This window comes from Euleptes europaea, chromosome 1 (assembly GCF_029931775.1).
Source record: "Euleptes europaea isolate rEulEur1 chromosome 1, rEulEur1.hap1, whole genome shotgun sequence".
NCBI classification, from domain to species: Eukaryota; Metazoa; Chordata; class Lepidosauria; order Squamata; family Sphaerodactylidae; genus Euleptes; species Euleptes europaea.
Genome location: NC_079312.1, coordinates 96,720,840 through 96,741,055, shown reverse-complemented (window position 1 = coordinate 96,741,055; position 20,216 = coordinate 96,720,840). Strand labels below are relative to the sequence as shown.

The 20,216-nt window shown below is 42.2% G+C and overlaps 1 protein-coding gene across 1 annotated transcript; it reads left to right on the top strand.

Moving 5' to 3' along the window:
* The first annotated feature begins 1,325 nt into the window (after positions 1-1,325).
* On the top strand, positions 1,326-17,595 carry SHROOM1 (shroom family member 1). Its single transcript, XM_056861040.1, has 7 exons — positions 1,326-3,947; positions 7,140-7,209; positions 11,663-12,293; positions 14,367-14,954; positions 15,799-15,949; positions 16,513-16,785; positions 17,246-17,595. The coding sequence occupies exons 1-7, from the start codon at positions 1,326-1,328 to the stop codon at positions 17,498-17,500; spliced, it is 4,590 nt and encodes a 1,529-aa protein (XP_056717018.1). The 3' UTR covers positions 17,501-17,595.
* The last annotated feature ends 2,621 nt before the right edge of the window (positions 17,596-20,216 follow it).

The following is a 20,216-nucleotide window of genomic DNA, read 5'->3' as shown; positions in this document are numbered from 1 at the left end:
ACAAATTTGGGGAACCAGGTGAGAAGAAGCAGCTCATATAGTAAGGACAATTCCAAGGGAGCAAAGTCATGGGTCATAATCCAGAATGGCAAACCAAAATTATGGTGACAGGTATGTTGCCCAGACAAAAACTACAAGAAAAGACTGTAAAGTTTACACATGACATAAATGAGAGGCAGTTCAAATGCTACACAGAAAGAGGAAGAAGCAAAAGCACCAGTGGAGCCATCTTATGATGACTGAATCAATTCTCAGTTTTGTCTAGTCTGATATTTGGGGGTGGATTCAGAAGATGGGGGTGTACAGTGAATTCAACTGAGAGGTGTAATTACTAATCTAACAATGTTGTCCTAAACCGGTCTATTCAGAATCATTTTGAGGGGTTTTTGGCCATCAAGTCACATCTGACTTATGGTGACCCCATAGGGTTTTCAGGGCAAGAGACATTTAGAGGTAGTTTGCCATTGCCTGCCTCCGTGTCACGACTTTGGTGTTCCCTGGAGGTTGCCCATCCAAATGCTAGCCAGGGCCAACCCTACTTAGCTTCTGAGATTGGGCTAGCCTGGGCTATTCAGGTCAGGGCATTCAGAATCTAACTTGGGTTTTATTCAGTGGGAGTTACTTCCAGGAAAGTGTAAATGCAGATGGCTCTTGCTGAATATCATTAAACCAACATTGGATGGACTATGTAACAGTTGTTTAGACTACCACCACTTTTATGCAAAACACTAAAAAGCATTCAGGTCACTATTGTTGTATTTGTGCTGTGTGTGAATATTGTTAATATGAAGAAAGCATGCAGAGGGACTGTGTCAGCTTCCATATTAGCACTAGTAATTAGTCATACTAATTTGTTGTGTCAGTTAAATACCATGGCAATATTAAAGTCATAAGTGTGAAATTACTAACAATTACATCTGTTTAATATACAATAAGAATATTCCCAAGAAGAAACTCTACAAGATAACATCAAACTATAATTGTACCAAGTCTTACAGGTAAATCAATACAAAGAAGAGCATTCTGGATTTTTACTATGATCTACAGGCTTTTATTTACAAAATATAATACTGAATATAAACTGTAAAAACACATTGCTCTGTTGATCAATGTGTTGTGTTACCTTGATGATCTTCCACTAAGCCTTACAGGTGTCCTTAAATGACATTCTCTCTTTTCCAGAATCATATCTCGGCTTATGAAGGATGATGCTGAAGTGTGATAATGCCTATCACAAAGGATGCTTATTCTCAGCTGTAAGCACAAGGACATCTTAATTCTATATCCACTCATTTCCTAAAGGACCTGAATGACTGATAGCAACAATGTCTTCCTGTGGGAATGAAGTGTCAAGATGGAACCTGAGACACGTTAGAAGAATAGCAGAGTTCCTGGAGCCAGCACCCTCACCCAACTATGCTAACAAGCTTTCATCTGAGACATCTATGAGTGGCATAGACCAGTGCTTACACATCCCTGGGAAAGCAGACTCTGCCTACAGTTCTTTTTCAGGTGGCTCCAATATTCCAGAATGTCATATTCCGTTGTGCTACAATGACCACGACACCCTGCCTTTAGAACAGCTTCCGTATATGGACTCAGGATATGTAAGAAGTGTTTTTAACCCTTGTGCAGTGCATTCTAACCTTAAACAGATATATCAAGACAAGCCAGTAGAAATGAGCGTGTACAACAATATGGACAATAATATGCCATGTGGAAGCACTGCTGTACCTGGGACATTATACCAACCACCATCACCTGTGGCCAAGCTTCCAGCTTGTTTTGCACACCCATCATCCCGACCAGCTCGATCTGATAGCTATAAAGCTAGCAGAAATACGGATCAAAGTGATTATGGAACTTGCTTTGACAACAGTATTCAAGCGGAGGAGTACAGTCAAGATACTAGCAAAACCCTCCCTTTTGACTCCCCAGCAAAGTGTAATGATGACTGTTGGCTCTCAAGATGTAAAAACAAAAGTCCAGTCCTAGAACTAGAAGACAGTGACATCTGGTATCCTGCCAATCAATATACCACAAAGAAAAATGAAACTATAATTTCCTCTAAACCTTATTTAAATTTTCAAGACTATTTAGAGTCTGGTTCTTTGGTCCACACACAGAAGGTTCATAATTCAGTCTACAATTATAAAATTCCTGAGGTACTGAACTCTAAGTTCTCTCCTTCGCCACATACCAGTCATAATGCTGTTAATGATATACAGGAGAACAAACAGTATCTTTCTGCTTGCAGTGTACACAAACCACCCTTCACAGGAGCAAATCTGCCATGTACCATGTCAGTATCCAGTGAACCAGAAGGACAGCTTTGTGGTGTTTTCAGAGCTGAAGAGCATTCAGATTTCGATCAGGAGATATATGAAAGCTGCCCAAGCTTAAAGTACATGGACAGCAGTCTTCCAAGTCTGACTGCCCCAGGGATAATTAATACTTATGAAGACAAGAGTCACTGTTTCATCTCTAGAGAAGAAAACAGCAGAAATGCTGGGCAGCCGCTTCTAAAACAACAAGATCGAAGGCAGAAGTCACCATCTCGTTGTTTGGATATTGCAGAAATTCATCATAGTGAAGTTTATGATACAGCCAAAACCATTTCTTACTGTAATCATTATGAGGAGTCTGCATCCCAGATTCTGAATGGAGTTAGAAAAGCAAAGCATAATGAAAATAATGGCAGCCCTGACCGTCTTACAAAGCCCAAGAAAGAGGAAATGCTGATTTCTGTTCATTTGCCACAACAGGATGACTCTGCCAATAGAAAGATAAACAGAAAAACAACTCCCTTGCTCTACTACCTTTCTGGTGGAAAAAATACCAACATTATGAGTAATCCAAATCACGCTCAGCTACAAGAAGACTTTGATATGCAATCTCCAAGGAGTGATCATTCCGTCTCTGCAGCACCAATAGAAATACCAAGGGACGGTAACAGCTGTGTGAATGACATTGCTGCCAGCCAAAAGACAGGGCTAATTCTAGGGAGCCCATCATCATCAGTGGATGAGAAGTTCAAGAATGACTATCGAGAAAAACTTAAAATCGCTCAAAGAAAAGTTCTGAGAGAAACCTCTTTCAAGAGGAAGGATTTACAGATGAGCTTGCCCATTCGGCTGAAGCAGAAGCCTTCCTCAAGGCCATCCATTAAGCACCTCAGGTCTCTGTCATTATCTAGTACAAATGAGGACTCCAAATCGATTCCTCCCTCCAGGCCACTGGAAGACATCAATAAGGAGGAAGAGCCCCCGAAACCACAAGCTAGTCGAATTGGGGGAAGGAAAAGAATCACCAAAGAACAAAAGAAGATCTCTTATTCTGAACCTGAGAAGCTGAATGAACTGGATGACCAGAGGGATGAAAGCACAGCGTGGAGAAAGAAAAATGCAAGGTCCAGGTCTGATGAACTCAATGACCAACACGCTGTGATCGTCAGTAATAAAGCTCTGGAGAATCAAGGCAGGGCTCTTTCAAAGGTGGAACTGAAGCAGATTCAGCACAACGCACTTCTTCAGTACATGGAACGCAAGATTGGACAGCGGCCTGCTCCTGCCCATACCAGCGCCCTGCAAAAGCCTCCTTTGCAAACGAGGCCTTCAAATTCAAAGAGGTTTTCAGAGGATAGCGTTTCCAACCTCAGCAGCAGCAAAAAATCACAGAGTGTTGATCATTCCTGTCCATTTCCTGATCTCGGGAGAAATCCGGAAGCACCCCCTCTCCTCTTTTCTGCAACTTCTATACCTCCTGCTTTTGATAGAGGTAGTGCCAGTTCTTCTTTGTTCGAAAGGGTTCATTGGAAAATGCAGTCCACTGCCAGTGAAGGAAGCTGTGTTAGCAGATGTGCTTCAACCAGAAGTCTTCTTTACTCGGGTGCTTCTGCCTCCAGCAAAGGCCATGGGAGATCAAAATCAACGCCTTCTCCTATGCAGGTAGTCAAAAACTTATTGAGCTGTAATTTGTCCAATTGTGCCAGATTTTCAAAGCTTTCCATATATTGGTGAGCACTTGTTCTTATCAATAATTTGATTGTTTTAAAATATTTGTATACTGTATCTCCAGAAAAATGTGTCCAAGGCAGTTAATGGTATAATAAAATAACTCTTAACAATAAAGCAATCCCATAATCAAATGGAAACAATAACCATAAAGCTTAAAATAGCATTGATCAACACCAGTACCTAAAAATATAATCAGCATGAAACTAGAACAAAACAGAAAAAGAACCAATGAACAGGAGCAGTTAAAAGCTAGCTGAAATAAGAAAGTCTTAGCCTGGAGTAGAATGTTTTTCAGTGATGGAGCCATAAACAAGGAGAGGCAAAAGGCATTCCATAGTTGAAATATTTAGTAGTTTGACCATGTGGGTCAAGATGGCTACTTTCCTGTCTGAAAGTCACTTAAAGTCCAGTTAATTTTACTGGAAAGGTCTCAGCACAAATTCTTGTGCAATTTTAAGAGCACAGAATGGAAAATACTGACTTATCTGTCCTCATAAATGTTCCTAGTAGTCTTAATTTAACACAGTCGCTTAATGTTTCTCTGGAAGCAGGCTGGCCGAAAGGGGGGGGGGGACTATCCGCATCCACGTGTGATGACATCACTTACGGCATGATGTAGAAGCACTGGCATCGCACTGGGGGGGGGGACACTCTATCACTTTCCCCAAGTTTTTAGGCAAGTGCTAGAGCATCCCCCCTGTGTAATGCTGGTACTTTGCGTTGAAAGTGACATAATCGCATGGGGATGCGGATCACCACCCCCTATACCCGCCTTACAAAAGCTCCCATTGGTTGCCAGGAGGAACCTGGCAACTCTAATGATCCCACCAAAATTGAGCCTCGTTGATTTCAGTTTCATTGATCTCATTGATTTTGGTTGATTTCACACAGCCAGTGTGGTGTAGTGGTTAAAGTGTCAGACTAGGATCTGGAAGACCCAGGTTTGAATCCCCACTCTGCCATGGAAGCTTGCTGAGTGACTTTGTGCCAGTCAAAAGCTCTCAGCCTAACCTACCTCACAGGGTTGTTGTGAGGGTAAAACGGAGGGGGGGTTGGAGGATGTCAGCCGCTTTGAGTCCCCATTAAGAGAAAGGTGGGATACAAATAAAGTAAATTAAAATATGGATTTAAAACTCCTTAATTTTGGCTCAACAATACCCATCTCCATGTGAGGGAGAAGCATGTACCTAACTTTCTTTCTCATTGAAATTGCTGGGACTTAATTATGCATGGAAAATGGCCAATATTTTTAAAGATGTCGCATCCCATGCAGTCTGTCTTCCCCCATGATTTCCTGCCCTCAAATGGCAAACTGATCAGCAATTTGTATATAGTGCACATGCTGAGTTGCTTTCAATCATCTCTTTTCACTGAGACCAAGGCCTTGACTACATACACAATGCAATGATATACAGGAATTTGGAGGTGGTGTAATGAGAAATACTACTTCACAGTTTAGGTGGGGAGATCTGCATTTTAATGCTCCCCTATGTGTTTCTTGCAAATTAAAAATTAGCACAAAAGGAAGAAAGGTTCTAGCCCAGCCCTTTATATGCTGTAGTAGTTTGCCATTTACAGAAAATTATTTATATTAAGGAGCAGTGAACAATGTAATGTGTCACCTGCAGTCTGAAGTGACTACCATTCTACCAACTCAACTCTCTGTCACGCATATCTAGACCAGGCCCTGGACTGCAAAATGCCACAAAATGAGGTGATATCCCAGTGGTAATATCTTGCTCAAACCAGTTGTTATAATAAGCGATTTACTTTTTTCCTGTCACACGCCATAAATATTTTTCAGCATCAGGGCAGAAATATGCACTTCTCAGTGCCAAAATTTGGAGGACAATGTCTGTTGATAATGCTGAGCAAACAGGATAAGGGAGGCAAACAAAGGGAAAAGGGAAAGAAAACGGAGGGAGGGAGTTTGTTTCACTTCTTCGCTCAGGCTCTTAGTAACTATTTCTCTGATAAGAAACTCCTAATCTCCCTTGTTTTCAGGTGTATCAGGGAAATGAAGTCAGTTCCTTATTCTCCTGGGGATTTTTATTCCAGCTGGGCTGAGAAGCTGACTGCCTGGCCTGTTCAACCCTTTGCTTTCCTTACTTTCCAGCGAGAATAGGCCATAGCTCAGTGATAGATTAAGTTCCTTCTGTACTGGAGATCTATCATGTATATTTATTCATTGAGTTGCTATTTAAAACATTTATAAGCTCGCCTTTCTTCCAGATAACTGGGACCCAAGGTGGGTAAAAACAGTAAAAGCAGTACAAAATCTTTCCCCTAGTTTCTCCCTGCTTTTGCTTGAGCTGACAAGTTTGAGAGACTTCTGCCTAAGTCCTCGGACAGTCACTGGTAGCCAGAATAGACAATAGTGAGCTTCATGGACCCAGTGGTAGGGTTACCAGGTCCCCCCTGGCCACCGGCAGGGGATGAGGTGGGGTAAGGGTTGCCAGATCCAGGGTTGGAAACTCCCAGAGATTTGGGGATGGAGCCTGGGGAGGACAGGGACCTCAGTGGAGTACAGTGACATAGAGTCCACCCTCCAAAGCATCCATTTTCTTGTAAATAAATGTATATTTTAGGTGAAGGGTACCAATATTTATCCAGCATTGACTATCCTGAGAAAAAGGAATGATCTAGTTGTAAAACTGCTTATTCCTGCAGCAATCAGGAGCCAGTGTTATGCTTGGTTATGCAATGGAACCCAAGTCTCTTCTACGAACCAGAGCACAGTTATGCTTACCACAGTATTAATTATGCCTTCTACTTGTGAGGCATAATAGATGTTACGGTATGGAATAGTTGCTTTCATGCTGTCAGTCTTCACAGTCACAACTGCGAGTTGGATGGGGAGGAGAGAACTCAGCAGTGGCATCTTTGTTTCCACTGTAACTTGTGGTGCCTGTAAGATGCGCTAGTGTATGTAAGGTTGTTTAGGACACTTAAGTCTGAAGGTATGGATAGTCTGTTCTCTGTGAGGGACTTTGCAGATGAATTAGGCAATGTATGAAACCCACTATTTATGTGGCCATTTGTGCAAGGCCTCCATCTCTTCATAGTTAAAAGCAATGAAGTTGTATGCAGAGATTCCTCATGATAAGTTTTATTAATTTCCAGGATTTCCATAAGTCTACAGCCTGCCCACCATCATCATCTCAAGACTACAAATATTATCCCTCACAGCCCAGGTAAGTGCTTAGTTGTATTTTTGTTGTGTTCTGTTTGACTATACCCAATCAAGGAAGAACTTAAATTCTACTTGCCCTTTCCACTGGTACAGCTGCATTCTCCCCATAACAACTTCCATTATTACAGCTGTACATTTTCCAGCAACTATGATCATGAACATTGTTTCTGGGAAGTCCCAGCTGTGTTCGGCTAGGTCACTGTTCAGTTTTCTAGATCAGTGGTTCCCAAAGTGGGCAGTACCACCCCCTTGGGGGTGGTGGGATTACCTGGGGGGGCACTAAGAGGCAAGGGGGAAGCATGGGGTGCTAGAGGTTGGCCCTTTCAACTGTGTTGTTGGATAGGGTAGGGGGCACTGGGGTTGAGTTTGTGGAACCAAGGGGGCAGTGGCCCCAAAAGTTTGGGAATCACTGTTTTAGATAAATGCATCTTTGGGAGTGATTGGGGTGCAATCCCTGGCAAAAAAAATTATACGTATGACTAAGCTCTCACTTTAAACTAACTGCAGTCTAAAAGATATTTCAGACATTTTTGAACAATGACATATATCAGCTTTCTAAGCAAAAGGAGAATACTTTACTATTGTCCAAGCCCTTGGATGAATTCACAGCCTGGAGCTCCACTTGGAGACTGTGCATATGGTTTGCATGATACATGAAATCCATTGTTCATGCTGTCGTTTGTGCATAGGGTTGAATTCCACAGAGAGGTTCCATTCACAACAAGATTTCTGACAGTAGAGCATAATTTCCTTGCTGTTACCAAACACATGCATTCAGATTAACATGGGAATTAGCTTGTGTATTTGTGCAGGGTGCCGAAAACCGGGACCTTTTACCTAAAGAGATGGGCTGTGGGTAGCATGTTTTAGCAGAAAAAATGGTAGCAGAGACCTGATTTAAATGGAATATAAAGTTTATTGAGGAATTTGGTACAGTAGTGTATGTGTGTAAGAATTTATCCTAAGCAAATGCTATTGGTACTAAATCAAAGCATAGACACATTTCTTATCCTAACTAACATTCCTTATCCTAACTAACATAGTAACAACAACCAAACATTCAGCAGAGCTACTCCAGTTTGGAGCAGGAGTTATACTATGGGCTAAATTTGGGAAAATGGGGAATAGGACAGAGGAGAAGTGAAATCAGTTGGGACTGAGGTGTCCAGTCTTCCAGGTGCGAGGGCCTAAGGAACAGAGTGGAGTAAAGTGTAGTGTAAGTGTGGTTTGGAACGGGGGATAGATCAGATGGGGAGCAAAGGGGATCTATCCTGGGATGCGAAGAAATCAGATGAAAGAAGGATGGATCCAGTGTGTGTTGGGAGCCTCTGTTGCAATAGGGTGTGCAGAGGAAAGTGGGTGGGGCTGGAAATATTGCCTCCCCAGGAACAGCATTGTGGATATAGGTGTGTGTGTGTGCGTGTGCGCGCACGCGCACAGCGGAAGAGGGGAGGTGAAGAAGCTGTGTTTTGTTCCTGGGGATCCTTTTGTCGGTGGAAACCCTCGGTGGTATCCAGTGTTCTCCATCACTTCATGTGATGTGCATAACTGCTAGCATTTATCTGCCCATTTTAATTTTGCTGTTAATCTGAGGAGCTCAGGGGGGTGTCCTGTTTTTTACTATATCTTTACTACAACTCTGTGAAGCAGGCTAGGGTGTTTCTGCACCTTCTGTATTTAGCATTTTCCACAATGTGTGTGTATGGTAGGGTTGCCAGGTCCCTCTTCACTGCTGGCAGGAGGTTTTTGGGGTGGAGCCTGCGAAGGGCAGGGTTTGGGGAGGGGAGGGACTTCGATGCCATAGAGTCCAATTGCCAAAGCTTCCATTTTCTCCAGGTGAACTGATCTCTATCGGCTGGAGATCAGTTGTAATAGCAGGAGATCTCCAGCTAGTACCTGGAAGGTTGCCAACCCTAGTGTATGGACAAACATCTAACAAGTTCACAAAGTGGTGGGAGTATGTGGGTGGTGGTTTGTCACTTTTTTACAGGCAATTTTATAATGACTTGTCAGCTGGTGTATGTGAGGCACTTGGGATTTCAAACAAAGACTCTGGCAGACAGGCCCAGAAACATTGTAATTATGCTTTCTCCAGGCAGCTCAGGGTGGTATTTTCTGTCTCTCCATTTTTTCCTCACAACAGCCTCATGAGACTGAGAGAGAGAAAGTGATAGGTGCAAGCACTGACCTTCAGGGCCGAGAGGGGATTTGAACCTAGTCAAACACTTAACCACACAAGCTATTTGTGTCTCCATCTTGGCTGTTCAGCAGAACAGATAGCCAGTGGCCTACTGTTGGCTTCATTTGAGCGATTCCAGATTGCCAGCCCTGTCGCAGCGACTATGACACTTGGGCAACAATTGTCCACTCCATCCTGCAAAAACTATCACCATGGGTCTGCTACAAAGTATTCTCCAAACAAGAAAATAAGACATTTTAAGAGTTAGATGATAGCATCACTTTCTTGACATGAGTCCAGTATGGCTTGCATCTACGCATGCAGGAAATTGAGATGATAGAATACTAAGGTGGTAGAGAGTATTATTTCAGGCCTCAGTTGGTAGAGTCAGTATTCTTCTGTCAAACGAACAAACCGTACCCAAACAATACTCCTCGGAGGGAGTAGGCTGTGCTAAATCTTTTCTCCCTGGCAATGCTAGATCTTTTTTTAATTTGCTGGGAATTTTGTGTGAGGCAGCATTGAATAAACTGGTATTCTCCACTCACTCTACCATCTTAGGATTCTCTTATTACACCACTGCTTGTTTAGACCAGGCCTGTATAGGATCTCCTGCAACTGAGTAATAATCACATTCAGAAGAGAGAGCATCTAGAACAATTCCAGTCAACCTTATGCTTTAACTGAAGGATAAAGGTTCACTAACTCATCCTGCGCTACAGCTGCTGAAGACAGACTCTGGTAAGGGTAGTGTTGAGTGAGAGCCTTTAAAAGCCTTGGAAGGTCCAGTAATCACTTCAAGTCCTAGGCTTTGAACGGCCTTTGCTTAAAGTCTGCTATGAATTCTTGTAGATTCTTCAGTCCGATCAACATCTGGAATGATACACTTCCTCAATTATAATGTTTTCCAGTTGAAACGTAGCACTTTCCTGGACCCAGAAATGTGTGCAAACACATGAAATGGCTGCTTGCAGACCTGGGACAACTCGGCTTTGTAATTCAAAGGCACAGAATCAGCAGCTCTCTTGACCATTATTTGAGATCAGAGCTCCACCATCTGATCTGCTAGAGAAACAGCAAGCAAAATTTAGGGGAGACATGCCATTCCAGTAAATAAAATGCAAGGTTTCTGTGCATCTATCTGCAAGGTATATGTTTAACACTTACTGTAACATATTTGCTTAAAATAAATTTTTGCTATAGAAGGGAAAGCTTCTGGCATTGGCACAGTAAAAATCTAGTCTCAAGAAATGCTAAATTCCATAGGACCGGAAAATAATTTTGGAGAAGGTAACTTTTTTTTGAGGCTGTTAGAGTTAAAGACTATGGATAATACATTTTATTATTCTTCATTGGTAGAGGAAGTCACAAACCTGACAAGAATACCTTCATCTGCTATCTTCATTTCCCGTATTCATCAGTTACTTCCCAGAATGATATGCAGTCCAGTGCTTTACAATACCAGCTGCAAGCCACCACCACCACTCCATAAAACTTTTGAAGATTTATTAGGTTTACACTGCTAGGTCCTTTAAAAAAGAGAGTTCTGCTACTTTAATGTGCGCAGTTTAAATAGCAAATGAAGATGGGGTGCTATTACAGTTTGCACAAGAATCCTTTCTCTATTGGCTGGAGATCAGTTGTAATAACAGGAGATTGCCAGCTAGTACCTGGAGGCTGGCAACCATACACAAGAAACCCACCACCGTAGTCACAGGCCTTAACTGCTTTACAGTCAAGATGCTTGAGGAGGGCAAAATTATATGTTACATACAGATTTGTGATGCTTCTACCGAGGCAAGAAATGGAAGGGGCCTCAGATCAAACATGGCTGGAAGGGAGGGCAAGAAAGGGAGTGTTTGACCCTTTTCTTGGCAGCCAGCTGTGTGTTCAGAAGATATGGGACGTATATCTTTTTTACAGATTAAAAGAAGCTGGGGTTGTATTTTGAACAGTTAAACAACTGGCACTGAATTCATCAAACATCTTGACACACACACACATACACACCCGGCAGTGCTCCTTAATCTGATCTTCCTGTAGCTGCTTTAGCTAATAAAGTAAAACCAGGAAACAATGCTTAGACCGTGAAACAGGGTGCAGTTCTGCAGTGTTGCTGGTATGAAAAGTCTGCTTATTTTATATTTACGTTAAAGTGTAATCATAATGAATGAAACAGGTTGTTGGCAATTTTCTAAGCTGACATATGATTTGAAACTAACTTCAGAGCCCCATCAAAGGAGGAACTGGAAGCTGGCCCATCTGACTGTTTCGGGACCACACAACAAAACACTTACACAGCTGGAAGGAGAGGGAAGTCTATGGAGGAAACTGAAAGCTCAGAAATGGTCAGGTTATCACCACTGAGTCAAAGTACGGATCAGCTTCACCATCAGAAAAACCTGCAGCCTCCCTCTGGGCACAAGCCGGACAAAAACAGCCAGAGGCCAAATCATCAAAATAGTGTTCTGCAAAACTGTGAGCCCACATCTGGACCTCTGCCCAGACCATCGTATTCTGAAGGTGTTGCGGTTCTAAAGGGATCAAATTCAACTGTCCAGGCGCTTGAACAGCCTCCTAGTACAAATAATCACAGTAACACATTCATATGTCTGGGAAGTCCATCCTTCTGCTACATACCTCCACTTTCTGTGGGTGGGTCGCAGACTCAGAGTGTACCTTTGGAACCTCTGCGTTCCTCACCAGCTCCTTCTCCTGCTGAGATGGACAATGATGTTTTTCAGGACTCTTTTCCCAGGGGCTCAGAAAAGACCTCAATTATTTCCTTCCCCTATAGACAAAGTAAGAATTCCATTCCGGACGGAACACCACCAGAACCTGCCTTGACTCTACCAGCTTTACAGGCTTCCATGGAAGGAAAACAAATCGAAGAGTATAATTCCAGGTAACAATTTTATTCCTGCTTGGAGCAATTATTTTCTTTTATAATGTATACGTCTGTTGAAGCATGTTTCCAGATGTGTCATAGGTTTAAAGGTCAGTAAAGGTGTCTCTTGCCATGAAAACCCCAAAAGGGGTCACCATAAGTCGGCTGCAACTTGATGGCACTTTAAACACACAAAGGTGTAAAAGGTAGTAAACCTCTAAACACCAGTTTCAGGAGGCTACATCAGGGGCTGCCCTTGGTCTTTGTGCCCTGTCCTCTTGGCCTTCCAGGGCAAATGGTTATTCACTGTGTGAAGCAGACTGCTGAACCACTGGTCTGATCCAGCAGGGCTTTCTTACGTTATTATGTCATCTTTCAGAAGAGTCATTCTTTGTGAAATATAATATACAGTATTATATTCTCAAAAGGAATTTTATCTGGAAAAGTGTATATTTTAGTCTTTGTAGAAAAGTAATGCCATTAGTTATGGGTTAGATCCAAAGAACTATGAACCATGCTCACAGAATGAATCTTCTGTGCCCCCCCTATTTATTTTTATTTATTAGATTTGTAACACACACCCTGGGCAAAGCCAGGCTCAGGGCTGCTAATGACATATCATCCATACAAAAGTCTATTAAATACAGTAAAATCATCCCTTATAAAACCATAAAACTACCTGAGAACTTTAAACCCAATAGATAAATAATAGATGGTGCTCATACATTGAAACCGCTGTGGCTTTCAGGCAGCTAGGGACCCAATTCAGTTGCAATCCATGATGTAAACACAGTGGGGGAGATGGGTGAGGCCAGCACAGATGTAAAACGCTTACCTCTTGAGAACCTTTTTTTGAGGGCTAAAGGACCCACCAGAACTGTGTGGGATGTGGTGAGGGCAACAGGATATGTCCCTAGTGGGAATTCATCAGAATTCTGCCCATAAAAGTACACCTTTAGGTCCATCCCATTGTATTCATGATCTCCCAACCCATTTGTGCCCTAATTGTATCCTAACGATCTGAAACAAAATCTTCAGTAACATTAGTTAAAACCAGGTTGCTTCTTTAGATATATTTCTGTTCAAATAATTTTTGGGATTTGGACAGGAAGGGGAGGGGAACCAGCAAGTAGTGTTGATACAAGCTGATAGAGATCTATGAAGCACACTTTGCCACATTTTTTTAAATTATAGGGCTGTAATTAAATGATTGCATTGGTACATTGAATTATTTAACAAATTCACACTTAACAAGGTTCAGCACGGTTACATGACAGACTTAAGGTAGCTTGATGATAATTCCCTCTCCCAAAGAGACCCAGACACTACAATTCTATGGGATCTGTAATTGAATTCTCAACCTCACTGAAATAAGGGTTGGACTGCACCAAATGGAAAAATTTCTGTCCATGAAACATGATTTTCTTGTGTTACTCTTTCTGCTGCAGCCCAAACTGCACCCCAAAATGCTGCTTTTGGGGACACCCCCCTGGAACAGCATGAGGGAGAGCCAAAGGTCTGCAGTGAGAGAGGAAGATAGGAGACAATTATCTCCCTTCCGTCCGTGGAAATCCTCAGTGGGATCCAACCTCACAAATCGCAGGTTTATTTGGGGGAAGTCATGACAGTTCTACTGGGATGAAACTGATCTAAGCTTGCTGTGTTATATCTTGGTTTAGCTTTGTGATATTTGCCAGAAATTCAGAAGGCATGCTTGTAAAAACAAAATGTTTACAAGAAAATGAATGGCAGGTTTTAAAAACAAGCATTTTGGGAAACCAATTTCATGTACTGTACAATCAGAGTTGGGTCACCTTGCTCCAACATTAGAAGTTTCCTTTTGTATGAAACATCTTTGTTGTAAGTTCACTCACTGGAATGCATTCCGGGACAAAGACTTCAGCTGAATTATTCAAGTAAATGCTTGATGCACAGGAATTAAGGGAAGAGAAAAGCCCTCACTGCTTATCTCATTATTAGGAAGTGTTTTATTGGTTGAATTTCTGTATGTCTTGTCAAAAGGCATAGCAGCAGAGTTGGTAAAAAGATGGTAGCCCTGTATAATTGTACGTACCTGGTTTGTTCTTCTAGCTTTTACGTTGCTAAGAAAGAAGAATCTAGTCTTGGGAGCAGAAATGGAAATAGTGAAGAAAATATTTCCGGTGAGAGTTTACATTGTCCAGAGACGTCTCCTGAATTTTCTGCTTTCTCCCTCAAAGAAAGAATTAACAAAGATTCTCAACTAAAGCAAGAAATAAGTAATCAACCCCAAACGTCTAATGTATTAGGGAGAATGCAGTGGCAACAGTTACAGGTGACCCATAGAAGAACAGGATATTGCTCAGATGATGTGACATACTTTACAACTACATTGGACACCCAAGGAGATAAAAATACTAGTCCATTAGCAAATGTAGAGCAAAGTGAACATGATCATATCTTTCAAGAGCAAGACACAGAATTGTCAGCAGCACCGTTAAAATCTCAAGAGGACCAGAGGCGTGAAGACCTCACTGTTGAGATTACTGCCAAAGACAAGTCTCTGGTTGACATCCTCAGGCCTAATCCTATTAGGAAGACTGCTTTAGATCTCATGGAAGGCCTTTTCCCTGTGAACATTTCAATGTCTGACAGATCCTTCAGAATAAAGAGGAGAAGTCAGTCTGTTCAAGAAAATGAGTAAGTTTATGTTGCATGGAGGCTTTGCTAGCATATTTTGGTGGGCAATGACATGTTGATGGCACAACTTGGTATCAACAGCCATGTGAACTATCTACATATGTGGGGGGAGGAGATAGCACAAATGCCAGTTATGTGGTTTTGCCAGCAGCAATAAAGAAAACCTGTAGGATTGCCATGAGTTGGAAGTGACTTGATAGCATTTAACACATACACATTTCTCTAATGTATCATGAGATATGCCCTAACCTGGATGGCCCAGGCTAGTCCAATCTTGTCAAATCTTGGAAGCTAAGAATGGGTTAGTATTTGGATGGGAGACCACTGAGGAAGTCCAGGGTTGCTGTGCAGAGGCAGGCAATGGCAATCCACCTCTGTTCATCTCATGCCTTGAGAATCCTATGGGGTCGCCATAAGTCGGCTGAGACTTTATGGCACTTTCCACCACCACATCATGAGATACATGGTCCACATGCTACTGAAGAACTCTCCCAATAAAACCCCCACTGAAACAAACAAGATTCCCAATTAATTGTGTTGTTACATGCTTCCCACCTCCTCAAGTGGTAAGAAATCTAGGGGTATTACAAAGGATTTAGTTTCCCTACAGAAGGAAGTACTACTTCACACAATTGGTTGTTGACTTGTAGCACTCACTGTCGCATCATGTGGTGATAGCCACTGGTTTAAATAGATTTTCAACAATTTGGGAAAAACTGTTCTTGTGAAGAAAATGTAGTCTTGATGACTGTAAAAATTGTTCTTTTAACAGTAAGGTCGCTGTTAATGAATTATTTGTCACGCTGATAATGAAATATTGGTCATATTATTTTCTATTTAACAGCCAAAGAAACAGTGATAGTTCCTCAGACCTATCTCATGAAACTGGGTATTTTCTTGGACAGAGAATATATGATCCCACATCACACATAAACCAAATCCTGAGTAGCAGCAGAGAGTGCCTTGAGGACCCAGAAAACATCATAACCAAGAAAGTAGGTAGATGAATGAAAAGAGAAAAATTATGCCAGCCTGGTCCAGACATACCCGGGCTGTCACTAAATGGTTATATTGTATTTGAAATTCTATGTGTGCAAAATAAGTTGTATTAGACCACTGAGGAAAGCCTGAGGGCCAAAGCATGTTTGGCTTGTTTTAATTATCAACCTTGTGTCTGTTGCCATATGGGCTTGTTTTTAATATATGCATAAGCGCTTTATAATAAATATATTTCATTGTTTTATTTAGGTCTTGTTTCACTCAACCTTTTGGGTACCCAACTTTGTTTTCTGGTTGGGTCTTTCCCCCCTCTGTTTCGTCTACGTGTTCCTTTAAAAGCCTGACATCACAACAAGGAGGCTGACCAGTTTTTGAAACCAGATCATATTCCAGCTCTGCTTAATGGCAGTCTACCTGTTATACACCTTTCTGTGTAACTTATAGTTCTCTTTTCACAGTCAATATTTACAAGTCATTACCTCAGGGCTCCTTTCATATCGCCCCTAGTCCAAGGACCGTCTTGCCCAGTTCATTTTCTCAGAGACTTCTCTCTTTGCAGAAAGAGCTAATTTCCAGCATCCGGTTGAAACTGCAGACTCTGTGGGACGAGAAGGAGCTTATCCAGTCTGAAGCCAAGGAGTATGCGGCTCAGGGTAAGGAGCTGGAGTCCCTGGTGCGAGATCTCTGCAAGCCCAACGAATACGAGCGCTACATGATGTTCATTGGAGATCTGGAGAAGGTTGTGAGCCTGCTGCTCTGCCTGTCCAGCCGCCTCGCTCGGGTCCAGAACGCCATGGAGAAAATTGATGAAAACACAGATGCTGAAGAAAAGGCAAGTCGTGAGAGGAAGGAGTTCAGTTAGAATCTTTTACCTTACCACGAAATCTTTCAGGATAGGTTGCAATGGGATTTTATTTATTTATTTTCTTTTTCAAATTTATAACCCGCCCTCATCCCTAGCGAGCCAGGCTCAGGGTGGGTAACAACAATTAAAATATATAAAATCCATAAAATCATCAGCATCATTAAAAATGTAATCTCAATAAAGCACTTATATGCAGGTGGCCATAAATTTACCCAGGTGCCACCATGTAATAGGATATCAGCAGTTCAACCCCCCACAGATTTCAAGAGTGGGAGGGCGGGATGGGGAGGCCAGTAATGATGAATCCTCTTGTGGCTGTCCTGTTATAGGCCTGGCGGAATAGCTCCGTTTTACAGGCCCTGCGGAACTCCTTAAGTTAAACTTATTGTGATGCGTGCTAAGTCCTGTGTTGGCTCTTTCTCCTCAGCAATCACTAAATGAGCGGCACAGCCTCTTGTCCAGACAGCGGGAGGATGCAAAGGACCTGAAAGAGAACTTAGATCGCAGAGAAAGAGTGGTGTCAGGCATCCTTTCCAAATACTTGACTGAGAGTCAACTCCAGGACTACAGGCACTTTGTACAGGCAAAGACATCGCTCTTGATTGAACAGAAGGACCTTGAGGAGCAGATTAAGTTTCTTGAAGAGCAACTGGAGAGGCTGGAGGAGAGTATTCCTCCTTAATCCACATCAGTGAACCACTTGCTTTCCTGAATGAACCATTTGTGCTAGAAATCGGTCTGCATCTACAGAACCATTGCTGAGAAGCAAACAAGGCATTGTTTGATGACTTCTAGTGGATTTCTCAGTGCAGCATTGTTGACAAGGGCTTAATTGGCTTAAGCACACATTCTTTGAGGAAAAACAACAAAACCTTAATCATAGGTAGCAGATTTTATCTGGAAATTGCTGTTGCAATGTGTGTTGCTGTGTTGCTTTACTTTCCTGCCAGTTGACATCATCCCAATTTTTTAAAAATCCAAAAAATATTTTCTTCTCTGTGGGTGGAATTAGTATTTTGTACAAGAAACAATGTGGGCATTTGAATGTGAGTTAGACAGAAAAACAAAAATGTCATGGCACAGCTCTGCAGGCGATTTAGGAAACTCCTGTTCTAGTTTAGTGCTGCAGGTTGCTAATAATTGAAGCTTTAAATAGTTTTAAATCCAGCCTAGAGTTGTCTACAGGACATAGCTGGTCCTTCTGCGTCAGAATGTTCATCAGATAACTCCAAGGGGCTAGAAGGACCAGTCCTTTTTCTTTTCCCACTCCAAAAAATGACTCTGAATGTATGTCACTTACAGTGCATTCCTAAAGACAGTTAGTCTAAGCCCATTGAAATGAATGGGCTTAGACTGGAGTAACTCTCCTTAGGAATGTACTGTTACACTTGGCAGCCCTGGGTTGGGAAAAACCTGGAGATTTTGAGGGTGGAATCTGGGGAGGGTGAGGTTTGGGGAGGGGAGGGACTTCAATGGGGTATAATGCCATAGAGTCTACCTTCAAAGTGGCCATTTTGTCCAGGGGAACTCTGTTGCCTGGAGATCAGTTGTAATAGAGATCTCTAGCCACCACGTGGAAGTTGGCAACCCGAGTGTCATTAAATGTTGGAAAACATTTTCTACCCAGGAAAACGCAAATTTTGTTTTTAACAATACTCACCTAGCTTTTACAGACTTCTAAATGAAAATAATAATCTTGGACTGGTGGTGAAATATCAGATTCCTTAAAAGGAGAGATGTTTGGGCAGCATCCTAATGTTTTTGTCTTAAGTGTACACATTATATGAAGCTGCCTTACACCGGGGTCCCTCTCACCCGATAGTCTTTTCTAGGGTGTGCATTCGGCTAAAGCCAAACAGAAATAAAACCCTCAAAAAATCTTTTCGGTATTTTTCGTGGGGTTTTTTTTTACCGGTAAAAGAAATGGCAGCAATAAAAAGAACCGAAAAAGCAGATCTGAATAATGCCGATGTTTTTTGGCATTATTTGGGACACTTTGGGCCCACTGCCATTTTTTTCCTCCCTCCAGAGAGCCAGCGTGGTGTAGTGGTGGTTTGGAGCGGTGGACTCTAATCTCGAGAAACGGGTTTGATTCCCCACTCCTCCACATGAAGCCAGCTGGGTGACCTTGGGCTAGTCACAGCTCTCTTAGAGCTTTCTCAGCCTCATCAACCTCACAAGGTGTCTGTTATGGGGAGAGGAAGGGAAGGTGATTGTAAGCCGGTTTGATTCTTCCTTAAGTGGTAGAGAAAGTCGGCATATAAAAACCACCTCTTCTTTTTCTTCTCCCCCTTCCTCCTCCCTCCCACGTGGAGGTCTGAGCCTGCAGGCAGCATGGATCTGAACGCAGGTTCAGTTCTGCACCAGTATTTTTCGGGTTTAATAAACCTGTATTTTTTTTTACTTAAAAAAAAAAATTCCCAAAAAATTCCAGGTTTATTAAACTTGAGAAAGATGGGGGGAAAGGTGCACAGCCCTAGTCTCTTCTCCAAACAGGTGTGGCTCTCCAAGATCTCAAGCCATGCTGCCCAAGAGGGTTTAACTGAAAGTGCTGGAGAGGGACTGTCAGCATGCAAAGTGCTTCAAGCAGTTCTAAAATAATGCTGAAGACTGATGCCCCATAACATTATTTCCACATTAAACATGCTTATTGATTTTTCAGGAGTTGTAAATGAATATTAACTGTTGGGGGATGCCAGAACTGAGCTAGAATAAATGCACTGCTATTCTTGGCTGCCATTGCAAGGTGGCAGGTGTGGGGTGGGAGAGATCCATGCACTTTGAGAAATGAAAAAGGTTGCTTGTCCTATAACTGGACAGTACACATGACTCAACCGAAATAAATAAATATCAATATGAAAGGAAAATTAGTAACCAGATCTCCTACTGTGATGTGCATGAGAACTGTACAATGGCTCTTGTGGGTTATCCAGGCTGTGTAACCATGGTCTTGGTATTTTCTTTCCTGATGTTTCGCCAGCAGCTGTGGCAGGCATCTGCCACAGTGTTACTCCTCTGAAGATGCCTGCCACAGCTGCTGGCGAAACGTCAGGAAAGAAAATACCAAGACCACGGTTACACAGCTTGGATAACCCACAAGAACCAATGAACTCTGACCGTGAAAGCCTTCGACAATATTTTGTACAATGGCTTTTCTCGCAAAGGTAGAAAACAGAGCAGCAATCTCACAATACATTGCAGTCAATCTGTGGGGTATAATGGAGAGACACTTAAGTCAATCTATAGGGCATTATAGACTACTCTGAGCTAAGCAAGTGGGGGGTTGTCTTCTCCAATAATAGCAGAAGGGGGTTTGTGGTGTCATTTAAAACAGGAAAAGTGTGTACTTGTGAATGGTTGTAATGGCATGAACTGAAATGTGATTAAGATTCTCCAAT

What these genes read in the sequence shown, in the direction of transcription:
- SHROOM1 (XM_056861040.1), top strand. Translation starts at nt 1,326, where the DNA reads ATGTCTTCCTGTGGGAATGAAGTGTCAAGATGGAACCTGAGACACGTT. An exon ending in AAAACATCATAACCAAGAAA is followed by an intron (nt 15,950 to 16,512) that starts GTAGGTAGATGA and finishes CTCTCTTTGCAG; the next exon opens with AAAGAGCTAATTTCCAGCAT. An exon ending in ACACAGATGCTGAAGAAAAG is followed by an intron (nt 16,786 to 17,245) that starts GCAAGTCGTGAG and finishes CTTTCTCCTCAG; the next exon opens with CAATCACTAAATGAGCGGCA.